General features: G+C 42.8%; 2 protein-coding genes across 3 annotated transcripts in view; one reads left to right on the forward strand and one right to left on the reverse strand.

The window, feature by feature from the left end:
- LOC147998919 (uncharacterized) overlaps positions 1-8,882 on the forward strand; it is a 27,842-nt gene extending 18,960 nt beyond the window's left edge. Inside the window, exons 1-6 of one of the 2 annotated variants that reach the window (XM_087595763.1) lie at positions 4,142-4,334; positions 5,368-5,527; positions 6,709-6,852; positions 7,485-7,651; positions 8,369-8,474; positions 8,598-8,882. In XM_087595763.1, the coding sequence (XP_087451889.1) occupies positions 4,208-4,334; positions 5,368-5,527; positions 6,709-6,852; positions 7,485-7,651; positions 8,369-8,433 (663 nt within the window). In that variant the 5' untranslated portion in view covers positions 4,142-4,207 and the 3' untranslated portion in view covers positions 8,434-8,474; positions 8,598-8,882. Of the gene's footprint in view, positions 1-4,141; positions 4,335-5,367; positions 5,528-6,708; positions 6,853-7,484; positions 7,652-8,368; positions 8,475-8,597 lie in introns of those variants that run through there. The other variant, XM_087595764.1, reaches the window with a different exon arrangement.
- The window catches only part of LOC147998918 (disks large homolog 5-like), an 81,511-nt gene that overhangs the window by 56,076 nt on the left and 7,718 nt on the right, over positions 1-17,717 (reverse strand). The gene's annotated exons all lie outside the window — the stretch shown is intronic.

Consider the following 17,717-nt stretch of genomic DNA (forward strand, 5'->3'; position numbering starts at 1 on the left):
GATAAGCTGGTCCTCTGCTACATTTCTACCTGGAGACATGGGCACACCCTGATTCTTTTATTAGTTACCTTAGTTAAGGTGTCTCTTCACAGCAATAGAGCAGTGACTGATAGGCTTAAATTCACTTTGCATCCCAATTGCTGTCCTTTCTCTTGTTACTTCTCTCCCACAGTTCCTCCCCAATGTCCTCACACCATCTCCTCTGAGAGAGTAGAGGAATATCCCTCAGAGTGTGCCTCCACCAAGACACATCAAGTTTTTGTAGGGCTGGTGGACCTTCTCCCACTGAGGCCAGGGAAGACACCTGAGTTAGGGTATCAGATTTCACAGACAGGCAAACCTTTGGGGATAGCCTCGGCTCCACTTACTTACAACAGGGTATGTAATACTGTATTAAACTTAGTAAGGTTTATTTACCTTCACCTAGCAACTCATCCTGAGAAACAGTGCTCTGGCCTGATGCTTTTGTGTTCAGCCCTATCTTCCTCTTTCTTCTGTGCTTACCATTGTAACACAGGAGAAGCTTCTAATATTAATGTTGCCAGATCTTTCTGGTGTTGGGGGATAATTCTATTCTGAGTTGTATATGGATTTAATATCTTCTTTACGTATGATGAATATATACTTCAGGAAAGGACTGCTTCCTTGTTTCTATTAAGATCTAATATGACGAAAGGATTCTGATTAATATTCCAGAATCGTAGGCCACCAGGTTGGTATGTCATCACTCACTGAAGTGAGGTGAATTTTATAACACCTTTTGGCCACCCACTTTCAATGTCATTATGTGGTATTGCCTTAGGCTCTTTTCTACATTCCCCTGCCTTTGGCTGAGTATATGTTTGAGGTCTCTCTGTGACTGTGCAAAGAAGTAAGAGCTAGGGCTGGGCCACAAAATAAGAAAGTACTTGTTCATCCAAAAACAAAAACAAAAAACAAACAAACAACCAAAAAAAGTTCTAGGGTAAAATATCGGTGCTAGTGCTTAACTGAACTGCCAGAGGTAATTTTTTTTACACTATCTTGGGGCTGATAATATGAATCAAATATCCTGCAACATAAGTTTGCAATGTTGCCTGCATTTTATAAATCAAGTCTGACCACCGTTTTGGTTCTTTCCAATCATGTCTGAGTGCATCATCACGGGAACCCCAAAGAAAATCAGAAATGGGTCCTTGAAGCTGATGCACAGGGCCAGTATAGACCTAAATACCACAGAGGAAACCTTGATTCTTATCACAAGGGATCATTCACCATCCCTCTTGTCCCATAACTTATGACAAGACGTCACCTTTCCTAAACTTAGCCTTTTTCCCGAGTGCTGCAGAAGGTAAGACCTGATGTCAAGGGGTCTGGACTCAGACCACAGGAACACTGAATTCATTTAAATAGGTGTAGATTATTGAATGCACACGCCAATACAGTTCACCCAGAGCAACAGCTCACAACTGTGTACTGGATATTTCTAGGCCCAGCTCATTGCAAAATCCACATGGGCTAAAGCACAAGTGCTGGAAATGCTGCTGTCTATGGGCCCTGACTTGGGTCATTTTACACATAATTGTTCCTATTTTCCTTGAATCTAATGGGTCCTATGTGAAGCTCATAGTTGGGGAACTTGTTAAGATTAACAAACCTCGTAACATACAGAATATAACAGGGTATGTGACCAGCACCACACAGTTCAATGTCAGGTTTTTTTGTTTTTTGTTAGTTTGTTTGTTGGCATCCATGATGTGGAGGCGTATTACAGAACAATAGGAAAGAGCTGGCTGCTGTGTAACAAATTTGCTGCTATTAAGGTAGGTATGGGGGCAAGACCTCAGCAACAGCCCTTAAGATGGGAAGGAGATGATGTGTTTGATACCTGAAAGGAGCTGCCTCAGCTGTGTTTCTCTGCCTGCTCAGTGCACATTCACCAACACTCTGTCCCTAAAGAGGACCTCAAGGTCTGCCCCCTGCTGCCTGTGAGCCAGGACTAGGCACAGAAAGGCAAGGCCACAGCACTGGTTTCCAATTCCTCAGTAATGCTGGATTTCCAATAATGTACTTGTATACACAAATACAGAGTGGTAAGTTACAATATATACTAATCATTTCTTACATAGGGCAACAGTTGATTGACTACAACTAATTCTATTTTAAAAAAAGAAAAGAAACCTGGCTCTTGTGGAAATACACAAAGAAATATCTACGATGGTGGGCAATGAATTCTGCCATAGACTGAACTCAGAAAGGTGGGGTTGTGAGAAAGATGCATGGTTAAATAGCCCACCAGGTTCACATTTTGTCAACTTGATTTAATCTAATGACAAAGAAGTGGAGTATCTCTGATGGCTTCCTTCTAATCCCTTGAAAGGATCCCTAGGGATTGGCCTCAGTACATCACACTTCTTGATGGGGCAACAACACTCAAGGAAGCTTGAGATTGTCATAGGCACAGTATTATGCTACATATACAGAGTAGATAATACTACGATGTTCAGATGATGATATCCATTTGTATGCACTCTTAAGGTGAACCTAAGGAAAGAGATATCAAGGTCCTTAGAATGGAAAGATCAGTCCCAGTTTTTTTTTTTTTTTCTACCATTCCAAACTGAACGACTGGTAGGGAGAGAATGGTAGATAATCGAGAATTGGTGGATGATGCTTTGAATGCAGGGTGGGTTTCTGTGCTGGTTTTAGACAGGGTCTCAAGTATCCCATGTTGCCCTCTCCCTGGCTGGCCAGGTTCACTTTGAGCTCAGATAAACCTCCTTCCACTTTCCAATAGATAGGCTTACAAGAGTGGCTTCCAAGGACTGTGAGGACAGCATTAGCCTTTGACAGTTGAGGTGTGTAACCCACAACTATAGTTTTAACCACGTTTTCCCATGTCTACCAGCTATTTCAGAGTGTTGCTGTTCTATGCCTGACAAGCGGGGACACAGAAAAATAACCTGATAGAGAGCAAGGACATGGTGATCACATCCTTACCTCTTCTGTATGTTCTGGATGAGGTTTGTTAAAATTCCAATATTGCAAAAAGCTTTATATAGTGCCCATCACATCAAGGGTCACTGTGTACTGTTCTATCTAAAATGTCTAATCAGAACTGACTACCATATAACACTTCCTGCAGTCCTCATATGAGAAACTTGGGATTTTGTTTTGACTTTTTCTTTTCTCTGTCTCTCTTATTTTTTGCTATATAAGTTGAGAGAAAGATAGTTAGGGCCATGAATTTGCCCCCAAAATTTGAACTATGGATGTGATCAATCAATGTTAGTGTGTGCATTCTGTAAAGTATTCATTTTTCACTATGATAGATGCTTTTGTGTTTGGTGTGGTGGCCATTTCCCAGTGTACAGGTGCTGGGACCTTGCTCTATCCACTTAATGATGTTTTTAGCCTCATTTTAGACCTTTCTGTGCACCCCCTATATCTCTTGACTATTTTATTTTTCTGATAGAAGCTCATGGTATATCTTACTCAGGCCTGTGAGCAGTGCTCCTTTGGCGACATTGGTGCAGAGAGGAGAACCCCACCACCAGCATGAGGTTCCCTTCACTGGAGGCTCCAATATTGCACTTTCCTCTGCCAACTGGTCTCCACACTATTCCTAGCACCATAAAGACTTCAACTCTTTCTCCTAAGGAATATTCTGGCAATTGTCGATTGCTAAGCACATGACTTCATGAGTGTTCCCCTAACACACACCCATGTTGTAACCTACCATGCAGACTATTTCTTGATGTGATATAAAGCACCTGTACATAATGAGACAGGAGAACTTTTGACTGCATATTCAAGCTGGTGTGAAATCTCAGGAAGGTTTAATGGCTAACATTGGTGAATGAGGACAATTTGAGTTAGGATGAGACATTTTGGGGCAAGATATGGAAGGAAACATTCATTTAGATGCATAGGGATTACTAAGGGTTTTATAATCAAGCCTTGAGGAAAATTTGGCTTTGGAAGCAGGAGATGCTCAGTGGCTCTGCCCCAGGAAAGTCTCCTGGAAAGGGCACCTCTGCTTATGCTCAGTACAGGGAGAACATTAGCAGGGAGGCAAAGTCTGCTCCCCATGACATCTGCTGTCCCTTCTTGGACATTCTATTGTCTCCTAGAGAGTTCTGGCATCCTCTGTGATGTCACCAGTGTTGTAGTGACAACCAGTGCCCTAGTTTCTCTCATACTGAGTCTGGCGGTTACAAGCTAAGTCATGTTTTCCCGTCTTCGCAAGCGTTTTGGGAGGGGGAACGTTGATTGTGGACAGACTAGAGTGAAGGAATCTGGCCTTTCGTCTCAAAGTAATGATGGACAAAGACAGCACTTCTGGGGAATGTTTAGTAAGTTCTGGGCAGTATATTTTGAGCTCCCTGTCAGGGGGGCTGCAGGCTTAAGCTGACCTTTCTAGCAATGGGCCACAACAACTGGAGCATCGGAAAAGGAATTGAATTTTCATGAATATCACAATTCCTGAAAGTCAGGATTTCGGAAGTTTAGTTTCCCCAACCCCACAGAGAGTATATGGTAAGGCCAATGCTATTATCCTGTGAATTTCTGGCCTTTACTTTTACATTGAATTTGTTAGGTTACATTGATATAATAACACGATCAGGAGTCATGGAGGGTCCACCTTTTCTGAGTTTAGACAGGGCAGCAATGTATTTCACTCTCATTGCTTCTTTAAATACAGTGGGTATCTGACAGTAGTAACAGGGAGAGATTGTGCTCCAGGCAATAACCTTATGTTCTTAGACCTTCTCTGATTTCTTCTAACTGGCAGGGTCATCATTAGCTTTATATATTAGAGGTTGTGTGTTACACACATTTTTCTAAAATACCAAAACTGTTTGGAACATGTGGACCAAGATTCATCCTGTAACCTATTGGAATTTCTGGGGCATTTGTTATTTCATATAGGGGAATTGATAAGTCTGTTGAACATGTCCTCCCTGGAAATGTGTTTTAAATCCAAAGTTGTTGGCCTAGAGTATCAGGGTAGGACATCTGAGTGTCTCCAATCACTCAAGTTTTGTGGATGGTGAATTTATCATCTGAGTTCTGAAACCACAGGGGTGATGGTCCTGAAACCAAGCTGTACCCTGTTCAGTTGATGATAATCCTGGAGAAGACATCTCCGTAGTACATGTAAGCACCTGATGTCCGGCATAGGGCACACCTGGCTGCTTACATCTCTTGGTCTCTATAGAGTAGTGGGAGAACTGAGATCCACTGAGGACGCCTCTTAAGGATAGACCAATCGCCTAGCAGTGACACTGGGTTCCAGGCTTGTTCTCCTGTTTAGGCCTAACTGTGGTCTATGTACACTCTATGCATTCTCCCCATGCAGGTTCACTTGTGTTCTTCTACCTACAGATGCTGGGAGAGAAACATCTTCCCCTGAAACTGCCCCAAGTGAGAATCAGGCCAAGAAGGAAAAAGAGAGGCTGATTAAAGAGCTGCAGCTCATTACCGAGGAGAGAAATGACCTGAGAGATCGCCTGAGGTTTCTGACAGAGAGATCCATGAAGAACAGGTATGAATTGCTCCAAATGCTCTTGTTTCATTCCTGGGTCTGCAAGGTCAACTTCTTCTTATCCTATTAAGGTTTTGGGTTCTAGAAAGCTGTGCCTCCCTAACCACCCTGTGCTAAACCTCACCTCCCATATAGAGGAGATTCAGAACCTTGACCCTTCCTGAGGAGCAAGATGGAAAATGGACTCATCTGCTTCAATTTATTGAAAAGCAGATCTTGTGGTCTGAATGAAGAATTCGGGGATAAAGTCAGGGAGAGTGAGTGTCTAGTGTGCATTTGCAAAGCCCTTGACAGATGGTGGCTTTGCAAGATTGTAATTGCAGTGAGTTTACGGTGAGTCTCTGTACTTGCTAGGCAGGGGACTCAGTGCTGGAAGATCCAGGCAGCAGCCCGAGGGGCCTGTTCCCAAACTGTTCATCTCAATGCTTGACTAGAACGTCTCAGGCTCAGGCCTGTTTGTTATTGTCTGTGTGTCTTGCACTCTGAGACAGCAATGGTGCATGCATTTCTCCTGGTTCTCACAGTGCTCTCTGTTTCCATATTTGTTTTTCTCTTTCTCTGATTCTGTTAACTTTTCTCTTTTTTTTGTGGGTGTGTCTCAGTCTGTGAGTCTGTGTGTGCATACATCCAAATGCATATGCACAACCGTTATATGTTTATATTTCCCTCCACACCTGGAATATGGGAGTCTATGTCTTGGCCTGAGTATTTACCTGTAACACTTTCATGGTGATGCGAATGCTTTGTTCTGGGAGCCCCACTGTCAACAGCACAGTTCTTTGCTTATGTGGCCACGTTTGCCTGTATATTTGTATTCGTTGTGCAGATTATAATTTTGGGTTGATATATGGTCTGTTATCAGGACAGGAACAAGGAAATCACAGGATTCTGGGTGCGTTGGGGGTGGGGGAGCATGGGGAGGTGTGGCCTAGGCTCTTGATAGCTCAACTGGCTGGACTGCAGATTTCCTCTTGATTGAATAAAGGGAGCCAGGGAACCCTCCATCTGGATGCCGAGATTCTGGTGTGGTGGACACAGAAAAACATGTTTCTGAAGCTGAAGAAGGTCCAATATGTAGAATTCAGAAGGTGTCCTTCCAGGACTGGTGTAGTACAGGACCCACCCTGAGTTCATATCTTCCTAAATGCTGATGTTCATTGTATTCTATCATTTGGGGCCAGGCCACACTTCAGGCCAAATCCATATTATGAAGACCTGGAGAGAATGGAGGAGGCGGTCATGTCAATTCTGCACAACTTAGAGATGGAGAACACTGAGATCCATGAGAACAACCATAAGCTGAAGAAGGAGATTACCTTCTCTAGGTAAGTCCTGGTCAGAAAGGCTGTCACCTGTGGAATGGCCATTTCTGATTTCTTTGTTCTGGATTGGACGGTCTTCAGCTCTGGTTCTATCTCTTGTGCTGTTTACACATCAGTGTGCCAGGGTCATCAGGACTCAGTTTTCAGTTCCATAAAAGACTGTTACTCATCCCAGGATTGTCTAGGCATCTTCAGAAGGCTCTAGATAGAACAGCACTGATTGAAGTCAGCAGAACGTTATTAGGCTGACCTGGGCCTCTGTGGTCATACAAGGTTTTACAACACTCAGTGCGTGGACCACATGGTTAGCATGACCTTCTCTTGGTTCTACTGACCTCTTTTGCAGGTGTTTGCCAACTACTAATTGATGTTGCCCCATGCATTGGGCTTTCATGGATAGATGTAGATCCGTGTTCTTTTTGAGAGATGTGGACACTAATTGGTGCTCACGCCAAGCAAACAATTTATTCTTCCCTGAATTAACTCTTTGTGGTTTGTGCAGCAGCATTATATGTATCAAGATGCATTTTATTAAGTCTTCATGGGTATCTGGGACCTGGTAGAGTTAGTGGTACTTGGGAGTAGGAATGGGAGAAAGGGGCAGCATGATCTTACTATGCAGACTGTATTTCCAGAAACCTGCTCAGCCAGCTCCTGATGGAGAACACATGCAGGAAGAAGTTGGTCCCACGGAAGCAGGGGAGCAAGGAGGTACATCTTGAGTGTGCACTGAACCAGAAATATTTGGTTGACTTCAACAAGAAAGATAAAGACCAGCAACGTCCAGACCCAGCACCATCTGGTAGGGACAAGCAGCTGTGTTAGCTTAACAATATCTGATAAAGTTTGCCAATTTGATACATCTTTGCTCTCTCCTACCACCTTTCTAATTTACACTCACAACCAGCCAACCACCTCATGTAATGGAATTGTTCATTGCTCTGCCTATGCACAAGTATTCTGGGAAGTCAACCACTTTTCAGAAACTGAATTATTTTGCAAGTATATTTTGCTGCTCTTTTTGAAGCTGCATTATAGAAATGGTGACAGATCAATAACATATCACATTATTGCACATGCACGTGATAGATTGGATGCTATGTAGAGTTTTGAACAAGTTCTTGGTTCTTGACAAATGACAAGTGGTCATGTGACTTCTTGTGTAGGAAGCACCTTTGCGGGATAAGAACAAAATGCAAATGTCAAATTAGTACTTCTCATTGGCTTTAACCTTGGTGACATATGGACATCTCCTTTCTTCCTGCAACCCAATGAGGTCCCTTCCATTGCCCTGTTCTTGGTTTGCACTGGTATAAGTCTGGGTCCCATATTGGCAGCCCACATTACTGTGACGGTTGCTGGAGATTTTGCCCTGCCCACAGAGTTAGCAACAATGATATCAGTTAAAAGGTCCATGTCGACTGTCCAATAGAACTGAGGTGGTAGAAGGCAGCATTCTGACAGCTGGCTTGCGTTTCACCACCAAATCAGTGTCTGAAAAACTGCCTTCCTCTCCCAGGTCTCAGAAAGTGCAAGAGAGCTGGAATTGGACACACAGCAGTAAGAGAGCTTCCTGAAGAATAAGTTGCTTTCTCAGGAGTCCCTGATGACAAACATCCTGAACGGTAACAACATTTTTTGGATGAGTATTCTTCCTCAGAGTTAATTTGTCATTTCTTAGAGACCCTAAATTTATATAACACTAAGCCAGCCTGACTGATTGAGGTCTTACTCACTTTCTTCTTCAGAAAACACCACTTGAGAGACAACTTGGGGGACCACCTTTCATTATGTGTGCTAGAGGAGAAACAGCAATACATCTGTGCTTCTAAATGTTCGTTAAGAATATGCTGTTTAGAAATATTTTTGTTATGATTTTAATTGAAGTTTTCTTTTTGTTGTTTCATATTAATATGTTCTTGTTACTGTTTTTCACTTTCCAATATTTTTAAATATTTTTATTCATTCATTTTAATCCTGTTTTGTTGTAAAAATGTATTCATTATGAATAAATATTGATTTCTATCTCTTGACTCTTAAGACCATCATTCTTATTCAAGTGTTCTGTCCCCTCCTGAGGGCTTAGAACTGACAGCTAGAGATGGATCTCTGCATGTTCCATGGAGCCCGGGCTAATAAGTGAATTCAGAGTCACCAAGGGGTACTCAGTGTGACAGTGTCTTTTGTGTGGATAATGTGGCTTTTTCTCGGCACACACTTTATGATATAATCACTGACATGCTTTACCCAATTGTTAGGGTCCATGTGGTTCTTCTGAGAGAGCAGCAGATGCTCTACCCTGTGAGTCATCACCACAGCTCCTGCAGGTGGCTTCTGTTATTCCACATGAGGTCCTGTATTAGGTGGACAGGATCACCTCCAATTAAATAGAGAGATCTCAGGAGATGTGTGTTCACAGGGAACTTACTGAGCCATGCGTGCTCAACGTGTTAGGTTGCCAGGCATCCGTACAGGGCTCTGGTGTTCCCACTCCTCATTGTGGGTCAGGATCATCCTCCAGCATCACTTAGTTTCCATATAAGAGCAGATCTTTCAACTGTTATCAATGATGACCATATGTATTGTGCACAACTGATAAAATACAGAAAAGAAGCTAGCTTCTTCTAGGCCAGCTTGGCATAATCAGTTTTTTGATTGTTAGCAAGAAAATTATTTTAATCTGAGCCATTTAGGGAGGAACCTCAAGAGCATCTATAGTGAATGTAGCCTGCTGCTGTGAACACAGGTTTCTTCTGGAGAGCAGGCCTGTGCAAGCCCAGAACCTAGGTGGGACAGTTCAAGCTACCCTTTTTCCATGGCCAATCTGAGATCGTATTGAGAATGTATTTTTTCCAGTGACTGATTTCCAATTTATGGAATTGAACTAACTTACTGAGTGTGGAGGTGACTCAGAGAGTTAAAGTACAGAAGGAATAATCCAGAATGTCCACAAAAGCTTGCTGTCACCCCAGGGCTTTTAAAAGCTCAGCAGCTAGAGAAGCAATGTAGAATTTGGTTATTCTCATGCTTAGGTCTAGTCATTCATTATAAGCTGAACATAACACAAAAAGTGTCCTCTGTGTCATGATAGAAAGTAGTTGTAACTAGATTCACCCCACACTATCACATCACTACCGTATTTGAGGTTCTCAGTTACTATCTAAGAACCTGGAAGAGGCCTGGGTCTTGCTACACAAACTCATGATTTATGTCTTATTGACACTGTGTGCTTTGTTCTGTTAATGCTACCATTGGCATACAACACCTTGGATACTTTGTACTGACATCTGTGACATGAGACAATAGTTCATGTCATGCCTAACCTAATAAACTGTCCTTAGAGTACAGTGTAGACAGAGGGGCCTTCTTTTCCTATGAGATAGCAAACCATTTCCAGTCTTCAGTCAAGACTGACAGCCATTGTCCAGTGCCTGCCTTGAGATGTCCACATTTTCACCTGAGAATCTTCATCCAGGCTGCTCTGTAATCTTGTAGAAGATTAATTGTGTTCCATCCCTAGGATTTAATTCAGTGTCCCTGTACTTACCCGACATGCTCAAATCTGTAGGTCCTACCCTAACCCTGTGTTCCTTAGAGAGAAAGAAAATAAAGAACCACATTGTACTTGAAGTTTCTCCTCCAACAAAAGTTGAGCCTGCATAGGGCCTTTAAGTAACTCTAAGCCCCAGCTTCCCCACAACTCCCTCCATTGATTCCATTATTGATGTGTTTCATAACTGCTCACTTTATTTTTGGTGTGTAAAGAATGTGCACCATGTCAGTAAAGGCGGTGTGCGTTTGTGTGTGTGTGTGTGTGTGTGTGTGTGTGTGTGTGTGTGTGTGTAGTCCCTAGTGAAAACTGTCCAGGTGCAGGGAGACTCATGTTACTACTGTCTCATGGCACGCAGGGAGCACTGAAATCGTGGGCTACTTTAATACAGCCTCAACCGCGCTGTGCATGGTTTGCAGTGAGATTGTGATGTCATCCCCACTAGAGAGAGCAGCATAAGCTTCATTTATTACATGCTGCTCTTACCAAGGTGAGGCAAAGCCTCATCTTATAGAGTGTGTGGTAGGATTTGATGGCAGGAAATTAGTTCAAGGCTCAAATCAAATCAATCAATTACAAACAAGGAGAAAAATACAAAGAGTCAAGGGAACCACGAGCTGTTTGTAGGTTTTTTTGTTTCTTTGTTGGTTTGTTTGCTTGCTTTTTTTGTTTGTTTGTTTCCTTTTTCTTTTTGTTTTTTCTTTTTTTGTTGAGAATATCCACCAGACACACAACCTGTTCCTGAAACAAACTGCACACCAGAGAGACAATACCAAAACTGACAAAATTAGAAATGAAAAGGGGGATATAACAATAGACAATGAACAAATTCAACAATCCTCCCTGGTTTGAGTGCCCTGGGGAAGTTGGGAAGCCACTTTTCCCTGTCCTGTGTGACTTTCCCTGCATAGTGAGCTCTCCACAGGAGATGCTTTCACATGCTTCTTTAAAAGCACCTGTTCCTCAGATCTAGCTCAGCTGTGAAAACAGGTTGGGGGGAGGGAGGCAATGGGGGAGGGTTGGGAGGGGAACACCCATAAGGAAGGGGAGGGGGGAGGGGGATGTTTGCCCGGACACCAAAGAATTATTATTAAGTATTAAATAAATTTAAAAAAAAAAGAAAAAATGTCCTGGGGACAGTGATTTCAGATTGTGCCTTCAGCCAGGAATCTCTGTTGCCATTAAGGCAAGCAGCCTGGGTCCTCCTAAACTTGTCACTACATCAGGGTGTCTCTGCTCTCACACCTGCATCAGGTCCTCCTCAGATGAAGGCTTCTCAAAAAAAAGTATATAAAGCAATGTTTCTCAACCTGTGGGGAGCTACCACTCACAAAGATTTATATCAGATACCTTGCACATTATAACTTATAAGAGTAGCAATATTAGTTATGAAGTAGCAATGGAATAATTTTGTGATGGGGGTCACCACAGCAAGAAGAGCTGCATTAAAGGGTTACATCATTAGGAGGGATTTGAACCACTGCCATAGAAGCTGACAGATGGGAACAGACTCCTCAGATGAGTAGAGACCCATGCAAGTGATACTGTGTCCCACCCTAGAACCCAGAGATAGAATCTATCCCAGGAGTCTGTGGGTCACCTTGTCTTAAATTCTCCCAGGTTCAAGAATAGCATTGATCATCTCAGCAGAGTCAGCTTGCACAGCCACATCAGGCCCATGGCTTCCCTTTACAGAGAAGGATGTGGGTCTGAGTGACAGACAGTGAGACTGAGGGGACCCTGATACTCATTTGCTTTGAGCTGTGGTTTCTTCACCTGTAAAATGGGGGTGTTTCTGCTGAATTGGGTTGTTGTGGAGATTAACAGAACATACAACCTGCTCAGTGTCTGCCTGGCATGGACCCTGCTGGTTAAATGGAAGCTGTCGATGGTGACGAAGGTAAAAGTAGAATATCTAGCCCAGTAGTGTTAGATGCCGGGCGCCAGGCAGGGTTTGTAAGTAAGGATTTTGTGATGCTAAGACAGCCTAGTATTAAAACAGAAGGCTCTTATGTTAAATTTTTTAAAAATGAATCCAGTATAAACTACCAATATGAAATAATCATACTCAGAATTGAGCTAATTCCTGTGAAGTCATTTAGTTTTTCATTTTCTGCTTCTATTTTCAAGGCATCTAGAGTAGCACTATACGAAATCCTAAAGCCTTCTCTTATGGTGCTACCCATTCATTCCTCTCTCCTTGAGGACTTCTCAGGTGACTTAAGAAAACCTGATTTCGGGCTGGGGATTTAGCTCAGTGGTAGAGCGCTTGCCTAGGAAGCACAAGGCCCTGGGTTCGGTCCCCAGCTCCGAAAAAAAAGAACCAAAAAAAAAAAAAAAAAAAGAAAGAAAACCTGATTTCCTTACAGATTGTCCCGAGCTGGTGTGATCTCTCTGTCCATGGGCCTTGTCAAAAGCTGCAGAGCCAATGTGTTGTTTTACAACACAAAATTTCCAGACATCAATTTTACCAATGAAGTCTCAGGAGTCAGATGCTGAATTCAAGTAAAGCTCCCAATTGTCCTTCCTAATTCATTGTCCCCCCAGAAGAAGAGCGTTGTAGCTCCCTCTGCACACTTTCTTAAAAATCCTTCAACTCAAAGACTTTCCATTGCCCTAGTCATCTTCATTTCCTATCAAGTTGTGCCTTGATCTGCTCTAGACCTAAGTGCCCTTTAGCTTTGCAGTAAAGGTGTGAGGTAGGTGAGGTGAACAGTAATAAAGTCCATGTTCACAGTAAACAAAGAGCTCTTGCATTAAATGTCTGTGCCCTGGCGATGCTATACCACACAATAGTTTTTCATGAAATAATACATTCATGAAGATCAGAGTGTGATCAAATATTTTGTAACACAACTTAGTAATGTTCTCTCTATTACATAAGTCAAGTACTATCCTGTTTATTCTGGTCTTTTTCTGTCATGTCTGTGTGACTCACCATGGGAATCCCAAAGAATATAAATCCTGGGCTTTTGAAAATGTTGCATACAGCCAACCGGGGACCAAAACCACCCAGGAGACTACTGATACTTGACACACATAAAGTCACCTCCCTATTTTCATATAATTTATGGCAAGAAGTCACCATTGCTGACCATGTGTCATTATCCAACGTGCTACTAAATGGAAGAGTTGGGGTCAAGGAGGTCACCCACAAAGCACAAAACATCCATCTCAGATACATATGTATGCTTTATTGAATCCAAACATCCATGGATTTCAGGACACAATTAAAAGTCCAAACACAAGGATAAGAGACATAGAAGAGAATTGAGATTTCTAGTTCATAGGTCCAGTAAACATCTTCAACATATCATAGCAGAAAACTTCCATAAGGTAAAGAAATTAAAGGCCATAAAGGTACAGGAAGCCTACAGAACGCAAATTAATTTAACCAGAAAAATTTGCTCCATTCACATAATAATTAAAACACTAAATACACAGATAAAAGAAAGAATATTATACAGGGTAAGGTATAAATATCTACTAAGAAATGAATTCAGACCTATCTGAATTACACCAGACTGCTCAACGGAGACTGAAAGAGCCAAAAAATCCTGGACAGATGTAATGCAGACCCAGGTTCTTATTCCCAGCATAATTCGCAATCACCATGAATGGAGAAACCAAGATATTTTATGACAAATACAAATTTAAACTAAGAAAGCATAACCGAAGATAATAGGAGGAAAAATCCAAGACAATGAGCTAAACTATACCCAAGAAAAAACAAGAAATTAATCACCTCACAATAATTTCAAAAATAAGAAGAGAAGCACCCAAACATAATTTCACGTACAACCAGAAAAAGAAGAGACAGCAGCAACCATTGGTCATTAATATCTAACCAGACCCTCTGTCACCAATCCCCCAGTTCCTAGGGACAAAACTGCCAGCAAAAGTGTATACAAGGATGGGTCTATGGTTCTAGGTAACTGTGTAGAAGAGGACTGACTTAAGAGGCATCCATGTGGGGAGAGGCCATTGACTACACAGAGGCCTGTTGCCCCACCAAAAGGAGATCCTGGAGTTGTGAGGTGGGAATGGATATGTGTGGGTGGGGGAGCACTGTGATATGGGCAAAGCTGAGCAGAAATGGGATTTAAGATTTGATGAGGGGAGTCTGGAAAGCAGGAAAACATTTGAAATATAAATAAATAAAATAACCAATTAATAAAAAAAATAGCCTAAAATAAAGTAGAAAGTGAAAAGATAAAAGAAAACTTACACCAAAACAAAACTAAAGAAATCCCTGTAGTGTATTAGTCTAATTCTGCTTTTATTTAATGCTAATTTGTAGAACTCAAGACTGGTTAACCCCCAAACGCTGACCCTGCTCCCAGTTAACTGTGATCATAAAGAAGCCAACAGCCAACAGCTGCACAGCAGAGAGATGGGGGAGGTGAGCTTTGAGGGCTTTGCTAGAGAGGATCATGAGGAGGGAAGAAGGAAGAAGAAGCTGCCAGAGAATAAAGGAAGAACGTGTGTGATGGAGAGGAGAGAGGAAGAGGACAGCAGCCATGGTTAAGGGAGAGGAGAGCCTGGTCCTGAGGGCTGTCCAAGGGGAACAAAGAGCAGCCAAGATGCTACACAGTCAGTAAGAGTTGAGCGTTATTGTTTGGAAAGTAGATCTGATACCATGGAGGGCAGGCAGCTGCCCAGCTACTGTGCTGACTAATGCACACTAAAAATAAATTTAACACAATATGTATAACCAGTAAGACAGCTCTGTAGAGGATCCTAAAAGGAATACTTTAGCTTGAAGGGAAGCATAAACTATTAGAGAAAACAGGAAATGATTTAATAAAACTACAACAGTCAATCAAAAGAATCCAATAAAAACCACAAAAATTAACAAAATGACAACATTTAATACATAGGTTTAAATAATATTTGCACGTCACTAAACTCAATTCCCCAGTAAACACACATACATTTAGCAAGAAACATGATCACCATCATGATAGATATAGAGGATATACTAGGGAAACAGACCTAAGACACAGGTTCCTATGGCGATTCTATGCAATTTCTCTATCAATAAAAACCACCAAGCTCTAGAGGTAAATGTCTGTGTTAGTGCTGACCTACACCACCAGATGTACATTTTTTTAAGTAAATAACAAATCTTGGGGCTTACAATGTAATCAAATATCCTGAAACATGAGTTTGCAGTGTTCCCTACATTTTTTAAATGAAGCACTTTGACTACCATTTTGGTTGTTTCCAATCCTGACTGAGTGCATCATCACGGGAATCCCAAGGAAAATCAGAAATGGGTTCTTGAAGCTGTTGCACAGGGCCAGTATAGACCTAAGTGCCACAGAGGAAACCTTGATTCTTATCACAAGGGATCATTTCACCATCCCTCTTGTCACATAACTTATGGCAAGGTGTCACCTCTCCTGACCTTAGCTTCTTCTCCTAAATGCTGCCAAAGGGAAGATTTGGTGTCAAATCATTTGTCTGTGAGTTCCCCAACTTTTCCCATCACACCTTGGTTACTTGCCGAACCAGAGAGAACAAGGGCACTCTCTACCACAGCACTTCTTCATGCCCATAGCCTATCAGTCTGCTGGCAGGGACTTGAATTTTTTCTGCCTGACTCTGCCTGACCCTGACCCTGACCCTGACCCTGACCTGTCCCCAGCCCTGGCCCCGGCCCCGGCCCCTGACCCTGACTCTGACATCTCCTACTTCTTCAGCCCAAGACATTTGAGATCTGGAGTAGCCATTCCCTGCACCGGCCCTGCCATTAGAGTCTAAAGGCAGTGAGGACAGGCCCAGCTGACACTTATGTCTCCCCATCCCCAGATGTGTTTTGCACAGTTCTACACTCACTGCTTAGTTTGAGGGACCCCAGCAGGTGGCAGGCTTTGCTGAGCCTCAGGTGTGCCCCTGGGGCAGTAGGGGGACTTATGATTGAGGGAGGACACTCAGGGAGGTGCAGGCCTTTCTCAAACTCTCTGATCATCCATCCAATACCCTCCCTGGTTCTTGCCCAGTGGAAGTTGGGAAGCCACTTTTCGCTCTCCCGTGTGACTTTCCCTGCATTGTGAGCCCTCCTGCAGGAGATGCTTTCACATGCTTCTTTAAAAGCACCTGTTCCTCAGATCTAGATCAGCTGTGAAAACAGGCTTCTTCATGTCAGTGTGCTAGCTCCTCCTCCCAGCTCAGAGCTGCAACACCAGAGGATCCTCCAGCCCCAGTGCTGGGTGGGTCCCACAGAGGACTTAAGGCAAAGTGTTTCTTCTGAGAAGTGACTTAGAACAGAAGGTTCAGAAGTGACAGTCAACCCCCAAGTGCTTCTTCCAGGAGAAAGCAACCAGCTCTCCCTTTGAAACAGTGTTGGCTCCCACATGACCTAGTTCTGTCATTGGAGAAGATTTTCTGCAGCTTAATTGCCCAGTCAGAGTAGGACTACATCCTTGATCCATGCTCATTTCCACAACAAAAAGTCCTCCTCCACAACCCAGGCCTTGAGGTGAACCCAGGTCTTTCCAGGACCAACAGACCTGAGAGAACAGAGGGCAGCCCAGGGGAGAGAAGAGACCAGAATGATTTTAAGCTGGAGAAAACTCCCATACTAGCCATTTAACAACTTTTGTCCAGACCGTGGACTGCAGAATCTTAAGATAACATTTTTCTGATATCAGCTGATAAGTGAAGCTGCAGTCCAACCTGGGTGGGATCATCCCAGGCAGGGAGGGGATCTGACTCTGCAGGCCTGGCCACCCTCTGTGGTCTCCTGAAAATAATTATTGGTCAGCTGTTAATCTGAAGTGAGAGTAGGTTTTTGCTAACACAAACAGATGAGATTTCAAGTTTCACACACTATGTTAAAGACACACATTTACACTCGGGGATTTGAACTTACTTCTGTAGAAGTGACGGTAGGCCAACAGAGTGAAAGCATTCTTGCCTTTAGCATTCTGTCTGTATCAGAGACTACAGGGACTGGCTTCCTGGACAGATATGTCCAAGGAGACAGACATTGTAATGGGGGGGGGTTGAGGTAAGAAATATCCTGGGGACAGTGATTTCAGATTGTGCCTTTAGCCAGGAATGTCTGTGTCATTAAGGCAAGCAGCCTTGGGCCTGCTAAAACTTGTCACTACTACAGGGCATCTGGTCCAGGTCCTTCTGAGACGAAGGCCTCTCTTTATAAAAGAAAAAAAAAGTTTATTGAGTAATGTTGCTCAACCTGTGTGTCATGACCCCTTCTAGGAGAGTGTATGTCAGATACCTTGCATATCAGATACTTAGCATGCTATGACATATAAGAGTAGCAATATTAGTTATGAAGTAGCAATGGAAT

The sequence above is a fragment of the Rattus norvegicus genome, chromosome 19, assembly GCF_021556685.1.
Source record: "Rattus norvegicus strain SHRSP/BbbUtx chromosome 19, alternate assembly SHRSP_T2T, whole genome shotgun sequence".
Taxonomy (NCBI): domain Eukaryota; kingdom Metazoa; phylum Chordata; class Mammalia; order Rodentia; family Muridae; genus Rattus; species Rattus norvegicus.